This window comes from Dipteris shenzhenensis, chromosome 31 (assembly GCF_047967505.1).
Source record: "Dipteris shenzhenensis isolate YYH24624 ecotype China chromosome 31, Dip_SZ_1.0, whole genome shotgun sequence".
NCBI lineage: Eukaryota > Viridiplantae > Streptophyta > Polypodiopsida > Gleicheniales > Dipteridaceae > Dipteris > Dipteris shenzhenensis.
In genome coordinates, this window is record NC_141626.1 from 3,733,692 (window position 1) to 3,761,100 (window position 27,409).

Sequence of the window (27,409 nt, forward strand, 5' to 3'; positions counted from 1 at the left end):
ACTACCTTATCCATAATATATATGTGTGTACTTGGGGAGGTACCACTCACTCATTGTGATTATCCCCACTATTGTGTGTGAGCAGTGAGTCTCTCTACTCCCTACTCTATCTCCCTCACACTCTATCAAGGCTCCTTCAGAGACTGTCCCTCATTTGCTTTGGCACTGCCAGTGTTCTAGGAACCTCCTCGGGAGAATTTCAGATCATCTTCGGCTCCATTTCCCGAGTCACAGATTTGGGAAACATTTTTGGTTATTTGGCAGATTTATGAGATCTTTGTCTCAATACTCACTATTTCTCTCTTGGGTGAGATATTGGGCTCTTTGAACAATCTGGAGTGAGCATAATTTGTTAATCTCCTATGCCCCTTCCTCTCTAGCTTTTCTTTAAACTTCTCCTATCTAGCTTTTTGTTGCTTGGTTATAAATTTAATCATTGTAACCAAAATTCAAATTTCATTTATCTTGTCCTCTATAGGTTTTTAAGATGAGCAACTTACACCAAATTCATGTATTTTGAGCCGTGAAATAGCCACATTTCCTAGCTAAAGCTGGAGATTAGAAAAGCTGCCAAACACTGAGCAACTCAAAATAGCTAAGCATGTGCACCTTCTAGCTTTATCTCTGAGTAGCGCTTGGATTATCACAATCCTCTGCACACACGTGCACTATAGAAATTTTATTTTAGTTTCATATATCCTCCTAACCTAAGTGTGATCTTCCTTAGCTCAGATCCACCGACAAAAAATGCAGAGAAACCAATGCCACCTAGCATTTCAATCTATCAATTCTCCATTAGCATTTTCATGATCCATCTATAGGATCCTCCCTAGAGATTTGTTAAGGCATTGATGACAATTCTTGAGGCTGGTTTTCATGCCTTATCCTTGGAGTCAAGGCGTAAGTACTCGACTATCAAGGATCTTGCGAAACATTCTATTTCAAAAGTGGGATACTTGGGTCGGCAGATTCACAAGTCATATGAATCTTTCCGAGCCTCATTGCGGCAATCCTTATATGATGCCTGCCATGAGGGTGATATAGATGCTTCTTGCATAGAGCTTTTCTTTTTATGTTTCTGATCTTCGGGATACTCTCCATTTTGGAGACTTGCCATCTTGTAAATTTATGAGCGTAAAAATAAAGCACTGGATATTACTAAAAAAAAAAGTGTATGCGTGCGTGAGAGAGGAGCGACCTCTGCTGTTCAGCCTCGTCAAGGTCTCCGTACAGCCTCCCTTTTTGTCCGTACGCCTATATGGTTGCCGTACAGTGTTCGTACACCCATACAAACAGATAGGCTAGGTCTGACGTACCTCCGCGCAGCTTTGAACGCAGTTCCATACCCGTCTGCATCGCCGTACGGTTTTTCAGGAAGACCACGTTCCGTACGTCCATACAACCCCGTCTGCATCTCCGTACAGTCCCGTCTGTTGTGTACTTCTCCGTACAAATTTCAGGAAGACCGTTTGCATCTCCGTACAGATTTCTAGAAGACCGTATGCAGCTCCATACAGTCCTTCTGTGTACTTCTCTGTACAGTCTTGTGTCTTTTCCGTACAGTCCTGTGTTTTGCCTCTATACTTCTCCATACAGTCCTGTGTCTTGCTTGTTGTTTCTATACTTCTCCGTACAGTCCTTCTTGTCTTGTCGTATTTCAATCATGGCTTCAGGTTTGGATGTTTGTACATATGCTCGAAAAGAAAGACCTGCAGATGCTAAGCGCCGCCCTTCAGAGCCTGCATCACAAGATGATGAACTTACTATGGAAGCTTAGTACGTGTTTGACACCCTTAAGGATGACTTTCAGCAGTCACGACAGGAATGGGGCAAACCAGTTTCAGAGGTCAATTGCCGTCCCTCGTGAATCCTCTCAGGAAGTTATCTCAAACCGCGATTATTATTTTCTTTCCAAGAAGAATCCCAACGGCCAGCGATGTCGCACAGTGGATTAAGTCCATCCTTGGAGGATGCTTTGTAGAGGGAGTGTATTTTGCATCCAAAGGATTTTACGAGGTGCATTTATCAGATGCTTCATGCAAGTAGAGGCTACTTGAGTTCTCTCCCCTGTTTTACGGGAAGCAGATGGTACATGCTGTGTCCTGGTCCCCAAACAAGGATTATCAAAGTCTTATATGACATCATTGTCTTGTATGAATTGAGGTTGTTAACTTCCTGGACTATATGCGTGAAGAGTTGCCTGGCCTGGCTCCTTCTTTGGGACAGGTCATTTGTCCTCCACGCCCTATGGGAAACCGTAACAGGTTCTACATTCTCTGGGACACTGATACACCTACCCCTCCTTCTATTGCAGTGGAAGTTGAGGGAGTGCAATTTTGAAAAAAGTATTTTGAATTGAAAAGGGGCATGTTTGCAAGAGCTTGTTTTGCCTGCCACAAGTTTGGGCATCTAGCCTCTGAATACCCAATGGTTCTGCATCAATCCCCTCCCAATGCCTTGCCGCCCCAGACACGGGAAAAGAATGAGAATTTGCAAGCTAAGACAGCAAATAGAAATGGACCAAAGAATGCAAAACCAATCAATCAGGTGCAATCACTTGCTGGAAAAGGAAAAGATAAAGAAAAAGAGAAGATGAAGGAATCTGCGGGAACTGATCAGGATGGTTTTCAACAACCTAAGAAGGTGGTTATATTGAAGCAACGCCCCTTTCAATCTCGTCAATGGGATGCTTCTTCTCCCTCACCAGGACAAGCTTCTACTTCAGCTCCTGTCCTTCAAAATTGGGTGGGGGTTTTGAAGAAGGGCATCCCCATATGTGATTCTGAAGAAGGGGAGAATGCTATGTCTTTCATGGATCATGAAGGAATGCAGCCCATGCAGGCAGAGGCTTTGCCTCTCTGATGTCTTGTTTTATTCTTATGCTTCACTGCATATAACTCTTTCATGCATCAAACACTTAAGTGCTTTACATACAATGTACAGAGCCTCTGCAATGTCTCAAAGTGGAGGCTTTTATGGAATTATGTACATAAAATGCAGCCAAATATTGTTTGTTTGCAAGAGCATAATCAACACTCCAAGGTTGGTCATCATGATTATTTTGGCGGTTATGATATATATTATGCTGGTACCACTACCTACTCAGGTGTATACATACTGGTTAGACATGAGCTGGAGCCTCAGTTAGCCTTCAATGACAGCAGTGGCAGATAATTGGTCATACAATGTAATGTCAATGGTGATATTCTTGAGTTTGCATCAGTCTATGCCTCCCAGACCTCTGCTATGAGGGCTTCATTATGGGATTCTTTATGCAAATATCCATGGAGATCCAATGCATTCATCTGTGGAGATTTTAATAATTCCCCTCTGCCAAGAGATAACACCACTTCAAGATCTCATATGCTATCATTGGAAAGGCAGAACTGGGATAGCATGCTTCTTTCTGTACAGGCTGAAGATTTATGGCTGCTTCTCCAAAGGCAGTGCCTGGATATACTTTTCATCATAATGTACTTACTACATACTGGGCAAGGCTTGACAAATGGTATTTGTTTTACCCACAACAATTTGCAGATTTTAGCCCTCATCTCCTTATAGATTTCTCATTGGGCTTGTCAGATCATGCCCCATTGTGGATGAATTTGCACCTTGGTATGCCTCTGGATGATTTGCCACCCCTTTCCAGTAGATAATTGCATGTTAATCAGGCTTATTTCCAACATCACTATTTCCAGCAAATGATTAGACTTGCAATTCATCCCCTGCCTTTGCATGCCCAGGAGGACATGGATTATGCTTGGGACAGTTTTTGTCTCGTATGCAGAATGTCATTAGGGAGTATGGCAACTGGCATATGACTAAATGGAGAGAGAGAGAGAGAGAAAGAGAGAGAGAGAGAGAGAGAGAGAGAGGTGTGTAGAGAAAGAATAGAAAGAAAGATGTAAGCCACTATGGGCTGAAGCAAAGGGATCGCTAAGGCCCTTTGCTTAGTACTGCACTAAACTAAGCTCAGAACTCAAAACTCAAAACTAGTACTTAATCTGAGAGTCAAAATGCATAACCGGGTGCCATGGTAGCTCTTCTATGAGCTGCAAAAATATATCGTATCTATGTCTATCGGGTCATCTCTCTTTGTGGCGGCAGGCAGGTCTCCGTGATCTCTGTATCCGATGGACCATGTCCAGAGTGATGCCTTTGCTCAAGCGATCCCCACAGAGTAGAGCTGGATGGACTGAACCTCCATCGTGCGTGTCTTGGTCCGTATCTGCATTGTGTGGTCCCTGCATTTCTGGCTACATCTCTCCTTGTTGTCGTCTCATCCCACTGACCCACATTGCCGTCATATCATCTATCTCCTCCTCCTCCACTACTCCACATGTCCATGGGCACATTCAAATGTGTAGAAATATGTGACATGTCGCTCAGCTTAATCCATCGCAGTCTCTTGTGATATTGTCCCCTCTTGCTGTCTAATCTGACGCAGCAAGGTATCTCTATGCTGCTGCATCTCTATCACATAGAGACCAATGCAAACCTAGTCCACGAAGTGAATCATTTGGGAGAGAGGCCCAAAACTGTGCCCCTCCTGAAAGAGACAATGGTGTGTACCCGGATCTCATAGTAAACTGGGCAAGTACATAGGAAATGATCCTCTAATCTCCACCTCAACCCTTAATTGATGGAACAAGACCCGCATTTGTCCGATGGTGATCCTCAGGGCATGTGAGATTGCATGTTCTCTAGATATTGGGGGTTTGAGGGCACCATCAGCTTCGAAAGGGGGGTAATACCCCAACGCGGTTGACCACTACATTGCCTGGTTTATATGAGAGCATAAATCATTGGTTGACACGATCAGACCTGGCTGAAGCAAAGATCAACAGGAGAGAGCTCAGAAGCGGGCTCTCCTCACACTCTACACCAATCAAGGCAATGCCAAGAGCAGGAACTGAAGCAACGATGGTACGTCAACAGAAGGCGACAAAAGAAGTAAAAGAAACCCCTCAAAAATCATCAATGTTGCCACCTCCTTTGGAAGAATTGGCACTTACCACTTTAGATGGAAATGCAACACCTTTTATGCCAGCACAAGGAAACTTTTGGAATTTTCTAGCATCCATTCAGGCAGCAATGATGCAACAGCAGCAAGAGTTAAAGAGTCTAGCACTAAAATGCCAAGATCTAGAGCATAAAAATGCTCAATCAGATCAAGTTGTGAGCACGCAAGCTGAGGAGATCGGTCACCTGCAACAGAGAGTACATGACTTGGAAGAAAACAAGACCATACAACAGCAAGGGATGCATTCTGTTACTTGGGCTGAGATAGCCAAGGGTGCAAATACAGAGGGGCATGGAAGCAATCAAGAAATCAATAACAAAGAGGTGCATATTGAGCAAGAGATAGATGCAAAAGAATGCATTGAAAGGGAGAAAAGAGCACAAAATATAGTCATACGAGGTATGACAAAAAAGGATGCAGAAACACCCCTGTCACTAGCCAAAGAAATTACAAATTTCTTTCAAGAGCATTTTGCTATGCAGGATGTGACTATGTTTGGAGCTCACCGGGTAGGAAAGAAGCAGGAAAACAAGGATTACCATCGAGCAATAGTGTGTACAATGATGGACAAAAGAAAGAGAGCAATTATATTGGATAGTAGCAAGGTGTATCTAAAAGGAACTTCTTATTTTGTGACTGAGGATAGGACACCCAAACAGCAAGAAGAGAAACGTCAACTCTATGAGGCCCGTAAGAAGAGGCAAGCGGCAAGAGAAGGAAATAATCTCTAGGGGTACACTACCCATGGGACCAAACAAAGTCTCAAGATAATGTTTTGGAATTGTAGGGGTTTCCCTTGGAAAAAAGGGGCAGGCCTTAATGACGTGCTTGAAAATGCTGATATAATCTTTCTGGCTGAGACATGGGAAAGGGACATATGCAGACTCCCCCCAATTCATGGTTACAAAGTGCACTCTCTATGGCAATCAAATGTTGGTAAACGTGGGCAAGGAGGGGTGGCATGCTTATGCAAAGAGCACTTAGAAGACATGGTGAGTATATGCAAAGATGATCCACATAAAAGGTATATATGGATCAAGGTCAAAACGCAATCAATGCCACTATTTATTGCAGGATGCTATATCCCACATCAAGACTCCCCATTTTATCAAAGGTTTGGTAAAGATGCATCAGATCCATATGGAGACCTATGCTTGGATGTGTCACATTTCAGACTTGAAGGACATGTGATGGTGCTGGGTGATATGAATGCGCGTATAGGGGACTCACAATTTCAGCCCCTCACAGAGCATGAGTAAGGGGACATGGAGACGCACTAAAGGTAGACCAAGAGACATAATAGGGGACTTCACAGAGGAAGAAATGCTGCAATATGTCAAACAATTGTATGTGCACACCCAAGCCCCACCTATGACAGCAGAGATAGTTCATTATAATGGCCCAAACGTCTTTTCATTGGATGGTGTGAATGAAGGGCTGAAGAAGATGGCTAATGGAAAAGCATCGGACACAATGCAATTGAGTGCAGAACTTATAAAATGGACAAATGAATACACACGAAGATGCCTAGTAGGGCTACTCAATGATGCAATGCTCAATGGTTTTCCACCCGAATGGCAAGAGAATTGGATAAAGCCACTTTACAAAGGAGGGAACCGCAATCAACTTACCAATTATAGAACCATAATGGTGAGCTCCACAATGGCAAAACTGTTTAGCGCAATAATTGAGTCAGAACTCAGCCTATGGGCAGAGTTGCATAAAAAAAGGGCCATTGGACAAGCAGGCTTTAGGAAAGCTCACAGCACTGTGGATCATCTGGTCACTATACGAGTTTTAATGGAGGAGAGTAGGCTACAAGGCAAAACCCTTTTTTGTTGCTTTATAGATTTTAAGAAAGCATTCGATGTGGTGCCCAGAAACAGTTTATGGGAGAGAATGTTGCAGTTGGAAGTACCACACCAACTCAGGATAGCAGTTTTCAGGCTATATGAGAAGGTAACATGCCAACTCAAGGGAAAAAATGGGCTATCAACAGCATTCTACAGCAATATGGGGGTGAAACAGGGATGCCCACTGTCACCTACATTGTTTGGCTTATGCATTGATAGACTAGAAGAATCGGCCGAGGAGACACTACAAGAAAAGAGCATAGACAGCCCTCAAATCTTGGGATATGCTGTATTACTGCTGTTGTATGCAGATGATGTTGTTTTCTTCTCACACACAACAGAAAAGGTGGGATGGATGATGCATGTACTTCATAAATTTTGTGTGGAAAGTGGCTTTGTTGTTAATGTCAACAAAACAAAGATGATGATAGTCAAAACAGTACAGCCAGCAAACACACCAAATATTATGTACCAAATATTATGTACAATGGCCAGCAAATTGAAAGAGTGCAAACTTTCAAATACCTAGGGGCGGATATACCAGCAAATCACAGGTGGAGTGATTGTGTTCAAAGAAGGATTGATGCAGGGTGGGGTAAGTACTATCAGTTTGAGAATGATTGCAGGAATAGTGACACTATAAGATGGGGTATTAGACAAATCCTTTTTGATGCATATGTTGTACAGACAGTGTTATATGGGGTGAAGTTTGGGGAGGAAGTATCTCAGCATCAAAATGGGATGATATTGAGAAGATGCAAAAATCATTCATCAGAAGGCACTTGGGAATCAAAATTACCACACCCTACTAAATCATGCTTCTAGAGACTGGCACCAAACCAATTGAAATAAGGGCATTGGAAAGAGTTTTCAAATACATCAAGAAGGTCAAGGCCATGGACATACACAGACTACCAAGAAAGGCATGGGAAGCAAGTAGAAGACTTCAAAAAACAAATAAGAGTAAGATACTATCCTCAGGATGGTGGCTAGATATTCATGGCTGGTTCCAAAGGTGGGAAGTTGCCTCATATTTAGATAGCCCCTCAGACAAAATGGATGAGAAGGCATTGCAAAAAGCGCTCCTTGAAGCATTGCATCACAAATGGCAATCAGCTAAGAAAAGAGCTAAGTTTGAATACTATTGCCAACATATTAGTCCCAGCTATTGGAGCACATATGCTCAAGCAAAGGACAATGTTCAAAGATACATAAGCATGCCCATACCTATTAATGTCAGGCGTAATATTGCAAGTACGCGTACCCGTTCTCATATGCTAGAGGTGGAGAGAGGAGCCTGGGGAGATACTTTAAGAGATCGATGAATTTGCCAAATGTGTGATTTGCAGGACATGGAGACAGAAGCACATGTTTTATTGACATGCCCACAGTATGTCCACATAAGAAAAGATTTTCAGAATGTCGTAGAGGCACTCAAATCTTGTGAGCCTACTCACGCATATACATCCTCCTATCTTGGGCACATATATTGGTAGGATTCTTAAGCACAGAGAACAATGCACAATGTCGTAGGCTATAAAGCAATGATACTGTGTTACTTTATCACCCCTTCCTCTTTGGAGGACAGAGACTTCCTTTTTCGTATCTTCTCTGATCAAATGAGGTCCCATGGGTTGTTTTTCGGCCCCCAGAGGACGATAATACAACATTCTATTCTATTCTATTCTGATAATCACTCCATCCTCCAATTCTCTCAAGAAGTGGTCGTCATAGAACCAAATCTTGGTGGAGAACTCTTGACCCCCCCTAAGTCCATGATGTATAGAGCTACAGTAGGTCCAACCATATTATACAGTTGATCTCATCCCGTGCAAGCAAGGGATGAGGGGCATCCAGGCGGTATTGAACGGGGGAGATGGTCCATCTAAATACCCTGACCGCAAAACTAGGGGCATCTAGGCTGTACTGAAAGGGATCAAGGGCCTCTAGGCTGTACTAGAGGGATCAGGGGCACCTAGGCTGTACTCTGTGTGTGTGTGTGTGTGTGTGAGAGAGAGAGAGAGAGAAAAGAAAGATATGTTAACGTCCGTGGGAGGCCTCACGGGCCTATGGACAAAGTGCAAAGTACACTGAAAGGGAAAACCTCATACAAGCCACAAAGGATTACAAAGTTGTCATGTAGTAAGTGTTGGGCTAGCTTGTGTGCTAGCCCCTCCAAAATCTAATCAATTAGCTTCCTAGCATTTTGCTTGGCTGCTCCAGCAGATTTTTAAATCTTTGTTATCCCCACAGCCTTCTCTTATGTGTGCACAGGCTCTACATCTCAGGAGTACATACTGCTCATTTTCTACCTCCACTGTGGAGCAGACTAGGATCTTTCCTCTATCTAATAGGCCCATGTGGCCTCCTGCATACTAATTATATCGTTATTTCTTTCTTTCTTTCTTTCTTTCTCTCTCAAAACAATCGAGCGAAAGATCATGAGGACTTATGTATTGAGTTCGTTGCATATGGAAAAGATACCTTGGCCCTGATCTTAGCAAAGCTTTTAATGAAGCGGTTTGCAGCGGTTTCCCTTACACGTAGACCCTTAACACCATTACCCCATTCACAAGGCAAGAGAACCCATGAGTCCAGAAAACTACAAGACCCTTATGATTGGACGTGTCATATCAAACATCTATGCATCAGTGCTCAACATAGAGGTTAATCGGTTTGCAGAGCTTCAGGGACTCAGAGCCATGCGGTAGGCGGGCTTCCACAGAGATCACGGGACCATGGATCACATACTCACACTCAGAGGAGTCATTGAGGAGGCCAGGGCAAGGAGAAAGAGGCTTTATTGCTGTTGTGTGGATTTCCGGAAGGCTTTTGACACAGTGCCAAGAGCCCGACTCATCAAAGGTTTGCAAGAGTTGGGGTACGATCAGGAGATAACCTAGGTAGTCATGTCACAACACAAGTTGCCTCACAATGCCCGCAAGTATGCCCCATGAGGTAAAGTATAGGGTGATAGCAGCACATCTCAAATGTGCTCTATAGACACCAAGCCCCATCAGAACCCTAGCCATGCTTGTATATAAATCGGATGACTCATTACAAATCCTAAGAAGAACCTTCGTTTTGGTTCTTTTTACTCCCATATAATCCTTTTATCACTTTTGGTTCACAAATGCGTTTATTTGTGTCGCTTATGTTGCCATGGCATACTTTGCTGAAAATTGTACAATCAAGAACAAGGGTTTTTCTTCCTTGTATCCCTTTACCTTCATGAGAAATATTTGAATAAAAAAAGATATAGTGTACATAAAATAGAAATCCTACTTGCTGAAATCTCTTGCATGATGATAGTTTATGTTAGTCTCCAATCCAGCAGTTCATTTCCAGAAAATAAGTCTTTTAGACAAGGATTTAAGAATTTTAAAAAGGAGGATACAGATCTTTGCACAAACTCATTTCAAAACAAGTCAAGAATTTTCAAACTTCTTAAAATATGTTGATAACGTTGCAAGCAAGCACAAATGCATCTTGATACCCGACTGTGTTGATATCAGGGGGAATAAAATCAGCAATGCCTGTGTAGCAAGTGTAGCCTGAATATGTAGCTTCACAAGGTCCAAAAAGCTTGGTCCGTACCTGAAGAAAATCATATAAGGCAATGTATAATCTAAGCTTGCCAAACAAGTAGAAAAATGAAATTCAACCATTTACAAATGTCCACACTTGATGAAATTTGAATCTATAGATGCAAGCACCCAGTCCAACATGCACATTGTAAAGACTCGAGGTACTAACCTTAGACCGGATGCCATCAGCACCAACCAAGAGATCACCTTTAATTCTTCGTCCATCTTCCAAGACTACAGTAACCTGTCCAACCAAGAGGAAAATTGATCCACAGTGCCAGCCCCAAAACCAGAAGATGAATCGAAAGTTTTCACATGCACTTGTGATAGAGAGCAAGCAAGCATGTAGACACCTTACTTATGCCAATGTCTACTCTGGCACAATTCTCGAGAATTACCTTAGATCCATCATCTTCAAAGTCAACAACATTGCTGCTGTTCTCGATGATATCAGGTCCCACAGCATGTGAGAGAATCTCTTGTAGAGTCATTCGGCTAATCACCCTTGTTACAGGTAGCCCTCTTTCCGCGGCAGGTGTGAACGTGTCAAATTTGATGTACCTGCAGATATGAAATGTCAGCCTGACATCTCAGTAAAAAGTATTTGTAGACCAGACGTTATAAACAAGAAAAAAGTGCCGAAGAAGACTCTCTCTCTCAAAAAGAAAGGATGATTCGAAGTCTCAGATGCTCTCGATTTTATCCAATGCCATGGAAACATGCTCTTAGTTTTATCCGAATGCCATAGAATGAATGCTTCCCCACATGTTACAGGAGTCCATGCACTGATCAAGCAACTGGATGAAGGAAAAAAGCTATCTAATTGTGAAGTTATACAAAACAACGTAAAATGCACAATTTGTTTGTGTACACACGTGTACCGTGGTAAATTGCGATTTCAGCAAATAGTCCTGAACAGGCTGCTAGTGGATTGCGATTTGCTGGGACAGCTCCTGGGAAGGGTGCTCTGGCAAGCTGGGACTGGCAGGGCTCCTGGCTGATGGCAGATCAGAGAAACTGGCTCCTGGAAGGTGTGTGGATAGCTGGGGAGCAAGAAAAACGAGATTCTGATCTGAGATGGAACTGAACCAGCCCTGGCTTAGCCCCCAATCCACTTGATCCAAGAATAGCTGCCTTTGCTTGCCCTGCAAGTCACTGGATTTTTACCCCTCTCTAACCCTCAGATCCTTTGCCTTTGCCCATGGAATTATTGCACTAAAGTGTCCTTTACAGTTTTAATCAGTTTGAGGCCAGGTCAGTCACCATAAATTCCTAAAAATTAAAAATTCACGTCCCCATAACAGACCCCCCTCTTGAAACACAGCAAACGTCCTCGTTTGCTGGTTCAAAACAGCAAGCATGAAAATCAGAAAACTGAAAAACTGAGTGCAGACTCTGCCAATATTAGAGGTTCAGATATGTGCTTGAAACATCAAAAATGCATAAACAGCATAGAAAAATCAGAAAATATATACAAGGTATGGCTAGATAGAGCTCGAGATAACCAGCCATTCCAGATATATAAACAGAAGCTGACAGTGACTAGTACACTGATCCACCATGAGCAAGCGGTACCTCGGGTGAGACCGACAATGTCACCAAGCGACCTCTAGATACCAGGAGCGGTTTGAACCAAGGGAGTGGAGGTGCTATCCCCCTCTTGAGCATCAGGCAATGCTCCAGACACACTCTGCTGAGCCTGAATGAGCCCCAACCAAAGTCAGCTCAAGCTGAAATGCCTCTAGGTAGAGCTGCAACAACTGAGGTGAATCTGACAGATGATATACCTTTTTTTGGTCGTCGCCTGCTCCATGTTAATAGTGCTTATTTGCTTCATCAACAATTTCAGAACATGGTGAGAGTGGCTGTCCGTCTCCTCCTCTTACATGCTCAGGAGGATATGGATTTTGCTTGGATCAGTCTTGCTCATCGCTTACAGGCTATTATTCAAGACTATGGACGGAGTTACATGGGAAACCTCAAGCTTAAGCTGAAATGGGCTCAATCTCACAAGCAGCAAATGGATGCAATCAGTTCTCATAGGCAGCTTACCTCTTCTGAACAGGATTCTTGTGCTTATGCGGTTCATATCATCCACCAAAATGATCTTCGCAAATTAAAGCAGTGGCAAATCCGAGCTCGCATGAAACCCCTTTTGGATAAGGGCTGCTCCTCCAAAGCCTTTTTTAAAAGTCTCCATGCGGATACGTGAAAGGAGGATATTTGCAGAATCAAGAAAGATGATGGCACCTGGACCACTTCCAAATCAGAATTGGAATTGCAACGTTCTAGTCATTTCCAGCATCTCCTTTCTCTTCAGCCTGATCATTTGACACAAGTAAATGCAGCTAGGTCTCAATTTCTTATGCATGTCCAGCCCATATTGTCTCGGAAATAGGCCCATGCATTGGAGCAGCCTTTTATGCTTAGTGAACTGGATGATGCCTTGAGTCATCTACGCAAAAGCATCTCTCCTGGTTGGGATGGATTGACTGTTGAATTTTTCCGTGCATTTTGGGTGATCTCAAGAACACTCTCCTTCTAATGATCAATCATGCTTGGGCAGAACAATCTCTTCCTCCATCCTGGAAACATGGCCTAGTAAAATTGATTCCCAAAAAAAGGTTGTGTGAGACGATGGCTGATTGGCGGCCTATATCTCTCATGCCTGTCATTTACAAACTCATTGCTAAAATGATTGTCCTCAGGGTTTGCTTCTTTTTGCAAGCAAGACTTCATCCCAGGCAGTATGGGTTTGTCCCCAGAAGGCAGATCACTGACAATATCTCCAATGCCTTGCTTGCGATTGAGTATGCCAAATATTCTAAACAAGATGTTCTCATTCTGCAAGTAGACATTGCAAAAGCATTTAATACTGTCCATTGGGATTTTATCTCTCAAACTATGCATAAATTGGGATTTGGCCCTCGGCTCGTCCATATCATCTACTGGCTTTATTCTCAAGCCATGGCGTAGTGCTTGCTTGGTGGTGGGTTGTCAAGAACCTGGACTATGACCCGCTCAGTGAGACAGGGTTGCCCTCTTAGTTCCTTACTGTATGCCATTGCTACCCATCCGTCACTGTTGCATATGGACTATCTTGCAGATACAGGACAGCTTCATGGCTTGCAAATTCCAGCGGCATAGTCATTTCTTGCACAGGCATATGCTGATGATTCATACTTTATGCCCAGGAATTCTCAAAGTGACCTTTCTCACTTGATGCATACACTGAATGCCTTTGGCATAGCTGCTGGACTGCTCTTCGGCATTTGGATAAACATATATCCCCTGGCTGGGATGGTCTGACGGTTAAATTCTTTGAAGCCTTTTGGCCTGAACTGAAAGGTCCAATTCTGCAGTTTATAAATGTAGCCTGGCAGCAGCAACATCTTCCCTCAGCTTGGAAGCATGGTCTGGTTAAGCTTGTGCCCAAAAAACCTCTATGTGAGACTATGGATGACTGGAGGCCCATCACTTTGATGCTGGTTATATACAAAATGATTGCCAAAATGTTGGTAGATCGGATAAAGGATATCCTTCATGATGGACTTCATCCCCGGCAATATGGTTTTGTTCCAAGACGGCACATACATGACTATATCTCTAACACTCTCATTGCAATGGAATATGCAAAATATTCAGGTCAAGATGTGTTGGTTATGCAGGTGGATGTGGCGAAGGCTTTTGATACAGTACAGTGGGATTATGTCTCTCAAATCATGTCAAAACTTGGTTTTGGGCCAAAGCTAGTTAATGTCATATATTGGCTCTACTCAGATTCCACTGCACAATGCTTTATAGGGAATCATTTGTCTGAGTCTTGGACTCTTGAACGTTCAATTCGACAGGGATGCCCTCTCAGTGCTTTGCTATATGCTATCGCTTCACATCCTTTGCTTCTTTATATGGATCACATGGTTGATACTGGACAGCTACAGGGGCTTCAGATTTCTGGTTCACGACCCTTCATTGCTCAGGCCTATGCAGATGATTCATTCTTCATGCCAAAGAATAGTCCTTTGGAGATTCGCCTTTTGATGGATACCCTTTCAGATTTTGGGTTGGCGGCTGGTCTTAAAATCAACTTTCAGTAATCAAAACTCTTGCCTCTCAAGCATTGTGATTGGCATGCTACCCTGTGGCCAGGCCAGATTATTTATCCGGAAAACATAGTAAGACATCTGGGCTATCCCATTGGCTGGAAAATCAGCAATAAGCAACAAATGTCATGGGTGTCAAACAAAATTCAGGACAAATTAGAATATTGGAAGATCTCCACTTGGCCTCTGCATGTACGGCTTCGAATTGTCCAGTCTATTGTTCTAGCTTATGTCCAGTTCTACCTTCCTCTATTACATTGGTCATCCCGAGATCTCACCTCCTTTATGTCTCAAGCCATGGAGATTTTTTGGAAAACTAAGCTTCATAAAAAAGCTTTACGGCTGCTCAAAATGGATATGCTTTGTTCACCAAGAATGCATGGTGGTTTGAATATAATCAACATCCAATTTCATGTGTTGGCAAGAAAGATCACTATGCTCAAGACATTTTTTCAACAAGAGCAGCCTTGGTCCATTATGTTGGCAATTTTGTGTGGACAGATGACCACAAATGCTTATGGACATTGGCTAGTTGATCCATCGGAAGTAGTACTGGGCAAATTTCAAGGTAAAATACCTGGCTGTCCATTTTCTAATTCCTTGATACAGGACTCGAAGCAAGTTCTCTCACACATCAAATGGTCTCCCCTTCCTACTTCTACAGATTCCTCACTCAGAATGGAAAGTATTCATTGGAGTGCTGTGTTCTCCTCTCCCCTTGCAGCTCAACAACCCATCAGAGCTTATAATCTTATGAAAATGGGTATCTGTTTCATTGATGATGTAGTAGATATGCAAGGAAATATCCTCACTTTTCCAGTAGCATGTCGATAATACAATCTGGGGATGCATCATAGACCTATATGGAAAGCTATTGCTGATCTCTTACTCCCTCTGGTTCCAATACCGACATTGAATGTCAGAGACAAGCTTCAAGATTGGCACCTTCAGTCTTCAAATACAAGCATCTCCTCTAGGCCTTTGCATTTATTGACTTCTATACAAGCTTATCGATTGATATTACCTCCTCCTTGGATTGCCCATCATGCTAATTCTCTATGGCATTTGAACAAGTCATTAGCCTGGTTGAAGGGAAAATTGCAATTGATATGGAAGTTGAAAATGCCATTGAAGCAACGTCTATTTTTATGGAGATGTATTGTTGGTATTCTTCCAGTAGGGGTGAAATTGGCTCAAAGACGGATAGCTTCACCTCTTTGTCCAAGATGTCACCTTACTTCTGAGAGTATTCCGCATCTACTATGGTCTTGTTCACATTCCAGAAACCTTCTAGACAGAATCTCCTATTTCTTATCTCTCAGATTTCCAGCACACAGGTTCTACAGGTTTTTCTGGATGTATGGCAAACTATCAGCATCTCTGTCACAGTATTCTCTTTTCTTCCACTGTATCAGATAGTAGGCCTTATGGACCCTTTGGTTGCAGCGTAATCAAGCATATCTGAATTCTCCCCTTCAGCATCCATATGAGTTCTTCCGAGCCTCATTGCGGCAATCATTATATGATGCCTTACATGAGGAAGATTTGGATGTTTCTTGTATTCAACTTTTCTTTTACTGCTTCTTATGCATAGGGCTTTGACTCTCTTTTGAGCACTGCCCATATGTAAATGAAAGTTTCATAATATAAGTATCTTGGTTTCACCAAAAAAAAAAAAAAATGTGTGTGTGTGTGTGGCGAAGGTGAGCGAAGGTGCTAGCTAAGAGCGTGAGGTCGTGAGCGCAGGTTCCTCGCAGGCCTCTCCCCCTCTGTCCGTACGCCCGTACGATCGCCGTACGGATTTTTTGAACGGCCGTACCAGCTGCTACGAGAGGGTCGCAATCCTTGTGCAGATTCACGTGCAGGCCCGTGCAGTTCCCTCACCTTGTGTCTTCCGTACATACGTACGATTTTCTGTCAGTCCTCCGTACAACACAGTACGCTCAACGCCTTTACATCTCTGTTTAACCCTGCCTTTCCCGTACAGTTCCGTGCATATTTCCGTTCAGTATCTTTGTCCGTACAGAACCTCTGTACAGTCTTCTCCGTATAGTATCTGATATTTTCGTCCGTATACTATCTTCCGTACAGTCTCTTGGCTGTCCCGTACAGTTCTAGTACAGTATCTTCCGTACAGGTTTTCCATACGGTATCTTCCGCACAGTATCTTCCGTATAGGTTTTCCATACAGCCTCTACCGTACAGTTCTGGACTTCTTCCCTGTGCCTTGCCGTACATTTCTCTGTCTGCTTCATCTTTCACTCTATTTCTTTCTTGCTTTGCCATATTTCAATCATGGCTTCAAATTCTGACGTCTGTACATATGCTAGAAAAGAAAGACCCGCAGATGCCAAGCGCCGTCCTTCTCAGCCTGCATCACAAGATGATGAGCTTACTATGGAAGCTCAATATGTGTTTGATACACTTAAGGATGACTTTCAGCAGTCACGCTAGGAATGGAGCAAACCAGTTCCAGAGGTCACATACAAATTGAAATTGCCCTCCCTTGTGAATCCTCTCAGGAAGCTATCTCAAACCGCGGTAATAATTTTCTTTCCAGGAAGAATCCAAGCAGCCAGTGATGTTGCGCAATGGATCAAGTCTATCCTTGGAGTCTCAACAAAGAAGGGAGAGTCTCTCCAATCTCTGAGAAAAGTAACTCTCTTGGAGGAGGCTGCTCGAGATGATCCTTGCATGGTCGCCCAAATGGCCATCACAGTGTGTATCGTATCTGTCCAAGTACTGGCCAAGATCTGAGAATGGTGAACCTGAGAACCCTCCAAAGCCTCAGTGCACCTGGCTCTCCAAATGTGCCATGCTGCAATGCTAGCTAGGATCTCCCATGGAGAGTCGACCGAGGAGTGAGCAGCCCAGATGGTACATGCCATGCCTTGGTCCCCAAACAAGGATTACCAAAGTCTTATACGACATCATTGTCCTGTATGGGTTAAGGTTGTTAACTTCCCGGATTATATGCATGAAGAATTGCCTGGCCTGGTTGCTTCATTGGGACAGGTCATTTGTCCTTCACGCCCCATGGGAAATCGTAACAGATTCTGCATCCTCTGAGACACTGACATACCTACCCCTCCTTCTATTGCAGTGGAAGTTGAGGGAGTGCAATTGGGGAAAAAGCTTTTCGACTTGAAATGGGGTGTGTTTGCAGGCGCTTGCTTTGCCTGCCACAAGTTTGGGCATCTAGCCTCTGAATGCCCAATGGTTTTGCATCAACCCCCTCCTACTGCCTTGCCGCCACAGACACGGGAAAAGAATGAGAATTTGCAAGCTAAGGCAGCAAATCGAAATGGAGCAAAGAATGCTAAACCAGTTAATCAGGTGCAATCACTTGCTAGAAAAGCAAAAGAAAAAGAAAAAGAGAAGATGAAGGAATCTGTGGGGACAGATCGGGATGGTTTTCAACAGCCTAAGAAGGTGGTTATATTGAAGCAACGCCCCTTTCAATCTCATCAATGGGATGCTTCTTCTCCCTCACCAGCACAGGCTTCCACTTTAGCTCTTGTCCTTCAAAATTGGGTGGGGGTTTTGAAGAAAGGCATCCCCATATGTGATTCTGAAGAAGGGGAGAATGCTATATCTTTCATGGATCATGAAGGCATGCAACCCATGCAGGCAGAGGCTTTGCCTCTCTGATATCTTGTTTCATACTTATACTTTCTGTATATATCTCTTTCATGCATCAAACACTTAAGTGCTTTACATACAATGTACAGAGCCTCTGCAATGTCTCAAAGTGGAGGCTTTTATGGAATTATGTACATAAAATGCAGCCAGATATTATTTGTTTGCAAGAGCATAATCAACACTCTAAGGCTGGTCATCATGATCACTTTGGCGGCTATGATATATATTATGCTGGTACCACTACCTACTCATGCGTATGCATAATGGTTAGACATGAGCTGGAGCCTCAGTTAGCATTCAATGACAGCAATGGCCGATGGATACTCATACAATGTAATGTCAATGGTGACATTCTTGAGTTTGCATCAGTCTATGCCTCCCAGACCTCTGCCATAAGGGCTCTTTTATGGGATTCTTTAAGCAAATATCCATGGAGATCCAATGCATTTATCTGTGGAGATTTTAATAATTCCCCTCTGCCGAGAGATAACACCACTTCAAGATCTCATATGCTATCATCGGAAAGATAGAAATGGGATAACATGCTTCTTTCTGTGCCGGCTGAAGACTTATGGCTGCTTCTACAAGGGTCAATGCCCGGATATACTTTTCATCACAATGCATTTACTACATAATGGGCAAGGATGGTATCTGTTTTATCCACAACAATATGCAGATTTTAGCCTTCATCTCCTCATAGATTTCTCTTTGGGCTTGTCAGATCATGCATGGATAAATCTGCAATTTGGTATGCCACTGGATGATTTGCCGACTCTTTCCAACAGATTACTGCGTGTTAATCAGTCTTATTTCCGACATCAATATTTCCAGCAAATGATCAGATTTGCAATTCATCCCTTGCCTTTGCATGCCCAGGAGGACATGAATTATGCCTGGGACAGTTTTGTCTCTCATATACAGAATGTTATTAGGGAGTATGGAAATTGGCACATGGCTACATAGAGGAATGAGGGCAAATGGGCAAAAAGGACAGCACAACAATTGACTGAATTGTCACATTCAAGGCCTCTCTCTAAATCAGAAAATGATTCCCTCTCACACGCCCGGATCAAACTGACTGATAATGATCAGAGGAAATTGCACAAATGGCAGATTAGAGCACGAATGAAGCCCCTCATGGATAAGGGCTGCTCATCAAAAGCCTTCTTCCAGGGCCTGCATGCTACTCCAAAGAAAAACTCATGTCTAAGGGTAAGGAAGCTAGATGGCTCTTGGACGCACTCTTTCTCTGATCTCCAAGATGAATGCCAAAATTACTTCCAGAAATTGTTCTCTACCCCTGGCTCTCCATCAAATCAAATGACTGATGCGAGGACTGAATTTCTTCAATATGTTTCTGAGATAGTTGGAAATGGATGATGCTCTTAAATTCGAGAGACCTTTTACTGACACAGAACTTGATAATGCATTGTCGCATCTCGGCAAATACAAGTCCCCTGGCTGGGATGGTCTTACGGTGGAATTTTATATTTCTTTTTGGGATGATTTGAAAGATGTTCTCTTACATATGATCAATGTTGCCTGGCAAGAAAATCAATTGCCGCACCTCTGGAAGCATGGCATAATCAAACTTGTGCCTAAAAAAAATCTGTGTGATCATATGTCAGATTGGAGGCCTATTACTTTGATGCCTGTAGTATACAAACTCATTGCCAAAATGATTGTGTATAGGCTTCATGGGATACTAAATGCGGGCCTTCATCCTCATTAGTATGGGTTTGTGCCGCGAAGACAAATCCATGACAATATCTCCAATGCATTGACTGCAATTGAATATGCTAAGTACTCGAATCAAGATGTGCTCATATTGCAGGTAGATATCACTAAGGCATTTGACACTGTTCAATGGGATTTTATCTCTCAAACCATGACAAAGTTGGGCTTTGGTCCCAAGATAGCAAATGCAATTTATTGGCTTTATTCTGGCTCCACCTCTCAGTGCATTCTTGGGAGTCATCTATCTCGGTCATGGACATTGGGTAGATCAGTCAGACAGGGCTGCCCCCTTAGTGCTCTCTTCCATGCTATTGCGACCCATCCCCTTTTGATGTATCTTGATCATCTTACAAACACAAGACATATGACTGGTCTTAAAATCCCTGGGGCTGCATCTTTTTTGGCACAGGCATATGCCGATGATTCCTTCTTTATGCCACAGAACTCTCCCCGGGAAGTCCGCATGCTTATGACCACATTATCATTGTATGGATTAGCAGTGGGATTGCATGTCAACTTTGACAAATCCAAATTGCTTCCCCTGAAACAATGTGACTGGCATTCTATTCTCTGGCCAGGTCAGGTAGTGCATTCTAAAGATGTAGTCAGGCATTTGGGATATCCTATAGGATGGCATATCGCCAGGAAGCAGCAGCTAAAATGGATCTTCCAAAGACTTCAACATAAATTGGAATATTGGAAAATTTCTACTTGGCCACTTCATGTCAGGCTCAGAATAGTACAGTCTATTGTAATGTCTTATGTTCAGTTCTTTCTGCCTTTGCTACATCGGTCCTCTAGGGATCTTTCAGCCTTTATGTCTCAAGCTATGGAGCTGTTATGGAGGACAAAAACTGCTGTGAAAGCATTGAGACTGCTGAAGATGGAAATGGTGTGCTCTCTTAGGATGCATGGAGGTCTTAATGTTCTCAATATCAGATATCATGTACTTGCAAGGAAGGCGACTATGCTCCACACTTTTTTCCGTCAACAACAGCCATGGACTTGTATGATAGCATCCATGTGTGTCAACATGAGGACATCTGCTTATGGCCATTGGACTACTGAACATTGGGAGGTTGTCATTGGGAGATTTGTAGGGAAGATTCCTGGCTGCCCTTTCTCTACTGCTCTGATACTGGACTAGAAACAAGTACTTTCTAAGGTCAAATGGGCTCCTGATAATCGCTTGGGGACAAACTCAATGAGGAAAGAAAGTATTCATTGGAGTGCCATCTTTGACATTCCACTTGCTTTACAGGAACCTGTTCGGGCATATAATCTCATGAAATTGGGAATTAGATACATCAATGATGTGGTAGATGATCAGGGCTATGTCTTATCTTTTCCTCACGCCACTGCCTCTTATGCATTGGGAATGCATCATAGGTTGATATGGAAGAAAATTGCTGACCTCTTGCATCCTTTTCTACCTATTCCTCCTGTGGCTGACACAGACAGGCTTATGGATTGGCAATTGCACCCCTCTGCTACATGCTCTCATCCTATTCCTCTGCCTGTTTTGACCTCCATTAAAGCCTACAAGCTTCTTCAGCCTGCCCCATGGATTCATCAATATGCTAATACTCTGTGGCATATCAGGCAGCCCCTTTCATGGTGACGGAAGAATCTCCAAATATTATGGAGGTGTAAAATGCCTTTAAAACAAAGACTTTTTCTTTGAAGATGCACGACCGGCACATTGTCAGTGGGAATCACACTTGCCAAACGTCACATTGCACCATCCACATGCTTACGGTGTCAGGCTCCATCAGAGACTGTCCCTCATTTGCTTTGGCACTGCCCATCTTCTCGGAACCTCCTTAGGAAAATTTCAGATCATCTTTGCCTCCGTTTTCCGAGTCACAGATTTGGGAAACTTTTTTGGTTATTTGGCAGATTTAGGAGGACTTTATCTGAATACTCACTATTTCTCTCATGGGTGAGATATTGGGCTCTTTGGACAATCTGGGATGAGCATAATTTGGCATACTTGGGCCGCCAGATTCACAGTCATATGAATCTTTCAGAGCCTCATTGCAGCAATCTTTATATGATGCCTGCCATGAGGGTGATATACAAGCTTCTTGCATAGAGCTTTTCTTGTTATGCTTCTGATCTTTGAAATACTCTCCATTTTGGAGACTTCCCATTTTGTAAAGTTATGACAATATAAATACAATGCACTGGATTTTACCAAAAAAAAGAGTGTGTGTGTGTGTGTGTGTCTTGCCACTTAACCTTGGGTATGGCCTTGTAGGCTAGTTAGGCCTAGTTAGTACATCTAGTCCACTTGGGACACTAGTCCTAGTTCACTTTAGACATTTAGTCCTAAGTTGAGTTTGGTCCCTATATGGGCCGCCACCATTTGTACTTTCTCATTATACATTCGCAAGTACACTCCATTGCTTTTTCTAATGCTTGTCTCCTCTCTAGCATTCCATCTTCCTTTCATTGCTCCCCGCATCCAACAATGGTGTCAAAGTTGGATCTCTTGTGTCTACTTGCCTCCCTCCGTGCTCATTGCTCAACCCAAGTTACTCTTAAGAAAACAAAGAACGGGCACCGACCTGATGCGTGATGCAGTAATGGTGGAGTGGCTTTTGGTTGAATGGTTCAAGCATTCATCCGCATTCAGGAGCTAACAATATAGCAGCTCCTTTGCCAACAATCAATTCGATTTTCGCCTTGAATCTTTGTTATCTGCTCTGTATCCAAACAATTGTATGGATGCTTTGCTGATAACAACTACTCACTACTCCAATCAGCGACAACAGTTAGTTTGATTCAGCCATGATTGAGGTGTTTCAGTGATTCAAAAAATTTATCTGCATTTGCCCTCTTTTCACACATTTGGCCTTTTAAAAATTGCCAAAATTGCAGTCTTTTGCTCTCTAGATTGCCTGGTAAGGCCTTCTCCTCCAATTTGCCACATTCAGCTTGCAAGAAATTGGGGCTTTTGTTCCCATTGCCTTTAATGGCCCTTGTCCATTGGGGCCTTGATTTTCAAGTACATTGAAGCAGATTTGTGCAGCTATTTGGGGAAGCCATTTTGCAGAGACTTGTTGGATAGATTTTTGCGTGCAGATTTTGGAGATAGATCTGTGCATTTGGCTCAGTGTTGAGCAGCCCATCTGGCATTCACATTTGCAAGCACTTTGCTCGCTGTCATTTTTTGCTTGACATTTGCAGATTTGCACTCAGCTTTTTCAGCAGCAAGCTCATTGCAGCGATGGCCTTGAGGCTTTGACATTTGCAGAGCACATTTATTTTATGGGGGATTTTGCAATGGCAAACAATGGTTTGCTTGGAATTCTTACAGCTGAGGACAAGCTTAACGGGACCAACTATCCCATGTGGTCTTACATGGTACGCCACTTGTTGGTCGCCAAAATATTTGGGGTATTGTTGCAGAAACAAAGGCCAAACTACCTCTCAAGCACAGGCACTTGCTGCTACCACAACCACTACAGGTGGGCTACCATTGCTAGATGTAGATCATCTACTACTGCTGCCGCAGTGCCTCCAGTTCCTCCCATGGAGGATCAATCCAGCGGGATCAAAGAGATGCGCAGGCACATGCCTTGATTGCTTTATCTTGCAGGATTACAGTTATACTTCATATTCATTTGTGCAAGATAGCCAAGGCCACTTGGGATACTTTGGCCAATCTTTATCAGATTCAATATGAGGCCAAGCTTGCCTTTTTGCACAAGCAAATAGATAATGTCAAGATGGAAGAAGTGGACAGCATGGATGCCTATCTCACAAAGGTCAAGGACTTTAGAGAGCAGCTCATCATGCCAGATTCTCAGGTGGTGCCCACCCCATTGGATAGCCTACCTGATTCATATCATGACTGCGATGTTGAGGCTAACACTAAAACCTTTGATCAGCTTGTTTCCCTACTCTTCAGGAGGAGCAGAGATGTCGAAACCAGGCTGCTTCCACTAATGCAGATTAGGCCTTTGCCATGGAGAGGACAAGAATTCAGCAAGTCTAAGCCTACTTATAATACCTCATCCTCTTCTACCCCAGAAGATGGGAAGAAGAAAACAAAGTCCTGTAATTATTGCAGGATGCTAGGACATAAAATCTATGAGTGTCGGAAGCACATTGCTTCAGAAAACCAAAAACAGCGCACGGCTTTCCACATCCTAAATAGAATATGGAGCCTATTTTGGTAAGAAGTGGAAGGGAGGGGTCCGTACGGAGCCTATTTTGGTAAGAAGCTTGTAATTTCTCATTTAAGGATTGAGCAAGAGGTGTATCTTCGTTGGATACAATGAAGAATCAAAGGTGCATCAATTGTATGACCCCAAAACAAAGAAGCTGGTGATGAGCAGGGATGTGGTGTTCCAGTAGCTAGAGTCACAAGAAATTGCACTAGAAGCTCCCATTGTTCCCCAGAGATGAGACTTGCTATCACGCAAGAGAAGGAGACAAGGGATCCAAAAACTAAAGAATCAGAGACAAAGGCTAAGGCGCCCACGCCAACAAGTCTGACTGCAGCAAAGGAAAGGAAGTACCAAACTGGCACTTGAACGTCTCATATCTAGATGAATACAGGAACATGCCCAAACTCATCCTCTAAAAACACAACACAGTGCAGTTTCAATCTCATGATAAGGTTGAAAACCATGAACTGGATGCATAGCAATGGACTAGCTACTATGACATCCCCACTAACATCATTAGTGCACAGCTGTGGGTTTAGACCATAGTATAAACATATGCTCTCACACATACAAATCCACACGTACTTGAGCATCCATTTATACAAAGGTCTTCGTACTGAGTTTCTGTCAGCACTCCGGAGGAGAAGGGCAGACGCAGCCATGACAAAGGTTAGCACTAAAGGAGATCTTGAAGATCTTGGAGGATTTAGGGATTGCATGTATTTCGGAGAGCAGTTCGGAGGTGAGGAGGTCTCAAAGAAAAGCCCTACCATGAACTGTGCTTTGATGTTTAGACCCAAAAGGCTGCGGAACCAAGGATCTTTGAAAAAGTAAAGGGAGCCCAAAAGTGACAAGATGATATGAAAGAAGAGATGGATGCCATTTTGAACCACACTTAGGCTCTTAGGATCTTGGAACCACACTTGAGATCTTGTTGATATACCCTGGAAGAGGAAGATTATCTAGACCAATTGGGTTTATCGCACCAAGTACAATTCCAATGGCATTTTGGACAAGTACAACGTAAGACTTGTGATCAAAGGCTATGCACCAACAGAAGTTGTTGTCTATGGAGAGACATTTGCTCCTAAGGCCAGAATGACGACCATTTGGAGGGTCATAGCTTTGGAGCGAGGACTATTTTTCAGATGGAATGAAGACTGCCTTTCTAAATAGTGAGCTTCAAGAAGTGTATGTTGAGCAGCCACAAGGGTTCTGACATCTAGGTGATGGAAAGAAGGTATGCAAACTTCGCAGGGCATTGTACGATATGCAAAGTTCACAGGGCATTCCATCTAGGTGATGGAAAGAAGGTATGCAGACTTCGTCGGGCATTGAACGAGCTGAAACAGGCCCCAAGGACATGGTACCAGAGGATAGATGACACCTTCCATGAGATTCGATTATCTCGTAGTCCATCTGATCCTAACCTTATCTCTTCATAAAAGGAGGTAAGACCATTATCCTTTATGTAGATGATTTAATTATCACAAGTGATCCCTGAAGGAAGATCCAGGAAGTCAAAGGACCCTTGATGCAAGAGTCGAAATGACAGATTTGCTTGGGATAAAAGTCTAGCAAAAGAATGATAGCATTTTTATTTCTCAAGAGAGGTACTATCAAGAGATGCTCAAAAGTCTTCAGTTGAAGCACTCTCGTCGCCCCTTGGTGTTTCCAATCTGTGGGCCCCAATTATCCCATCAACAGGTTCACAACCCAATCCACATATAGAAAATATTCCTGGAGGCAGATCCGTGAACGTAACTATTTCAAGGCCCTCAAGTCGTTTCAATCTCGTATATAATTTGTAAGTCAAGGGAGGGACTCTCTTCCGAGTCATTGACGATCCCAACATAGCGTCGTCCAACCGAGTCCCTCCCCGGACCGCTCTTAGTATCAACAAGTGATTCAAGGCTGGCCGAAAAGCAGAAGTTATGGCGTCTTACCACACACTCTTCAAGCATGCTGATCGAGGGTACTTAAACGCCTTTGACGAAAGATGGGTATGGAACACTATACCAACTGCCGCTGATGCCATCGACCAGACCGTTGATACGATCTCCCGTGATACATCCTTTAGCCATCACTTCCTCGGCTACACGTACGTCCACAGCTTCCAACGCAGCCAATGCATTGCTTTGTATCTGAATAGGCCCACGATATTGACCTTCACCGCGGATCGCACTCAAATCTCTCTCGAAAACCTTCACGTCTAAGCCTCTGGCTTTCGCAGCCAGTGCGAATACCAGACCCCCGATTCCTCCACCTGCGACAATGATTCGAGGCGGTCGACAGCCCTCATTAGTACCAATCTCTTGAGAGTTTACCATTTGTCCCGCGTTGGCTAAGTCGCTGCCATTGAGAGATGGGGACAGTAGGTCTACGGTTGTTGCGACGTTCTCACTGACGCATAAAGAGCTGCTAATGCGGCTGTGATCGTGTGATGGCGGGCAAGCGGATGTGGTAAGGGGGTGAAGGCTTGATGTGAGGCGAAGGGGCAGTCGGAAGGCATTGGGATCGCGACTGCGCAGGGTGGAGGAAGAAAAAGGCAGAGGTGAGAGTTGAGGCGAGGTGGAAAGCTCGGAGGAGAGGGAGAAGGGTGAAGCCGAGAGAGCGGGCGCCATTCGGGATGAGGATGATGAGGACGAGCAGCAACAACAACAACAACAGCACAATCTTGCAAGGGAACGCGTCACTCACTTGGGAACAATCCTGGTACTCCCACGTGTCGTCCACCACCAATCATCTTCCAAGAATTGTGTATAATTTTAGGCCATCCAAAAGTCTCGGGAGTCTGCCGTAACCACACGCAGCGAGACATCTTCCTTACCAGCCACACTGTATCCGAAACTACTGTGCGCACGAAAGACTAACGACCTGCCCCATTTCATGCAAATTCTATCATCTAAGCTTATCATGCATGGGACATTCCACAAGTGTTTTCTGGCATGCCAAAGGCAAAGCCATAGAGTTTGTTTTGGATTCTCTTATTCCCCTCCGCTGACTCTCAAGGTGCTAAACTATCTTTAATTTCAATAAATAGAATAACGAATAAAGGCCCCACGTAGGTTGGTTGCATTATAGTAAGAGTGAAGCATAGATGGAAAATCTCCAAATTAAAAAGACGTGCTTTTCACATATGCATACATTTCATGTTTTGCTTGATGGCAATTTTACATGACATGAATTCTCGATCTAGGCATCGAGGAGAAGGTGAAGAGACACACACATGCGTGTGCACACGTGTACACACAGATTGACAAAGAGTGTGCAAGAGAGAGGGTTG

The 27,409-nt window shown here is 43.4% G+C and overlaps 1 protein-coding gene across 1 annotated transcript in view; it reads right to left on the reverse strand.

Annotated features, from left to right (window-relative positions):
* Nucleotides 1-26,786, reverse strand: part of LOC147880915 (zeaxanthin epoxidase, chloroplastic-like) — a 93,436-nt gene extending 66,650 nt beyond the window's left edge. Inside the window, exons 1-4 of the mRNA XM_087402289.1 lie at nucleotides 26,143-26,786; nucleotides 10,862-11,024; nucleotides 10,633-10,707; nucleotides 10,373-10,473 (exon numbers count right to left, since the gene is read on the reverse strand). Coding sequence (XP_087258415.1) covers nucleotides 10,373-10,473; nucleotides 10,633-10,707; nucleotides 10,862-11,024; nucleotides 26,143-26,747 — 944 coding nt within the window. The 5' untranslated portion in view covers nucleotides 26,748-26,786. The remainder of the gene's footprint in view (nucleotides 1-10,372; nucleotides 10,474-10,632; nucleotides 10,708-10,861; nucleotides 11,025-26,142) is intronic.
* Nucleotides 26,787-27,409: the final 623 nt, after the last annotated feature.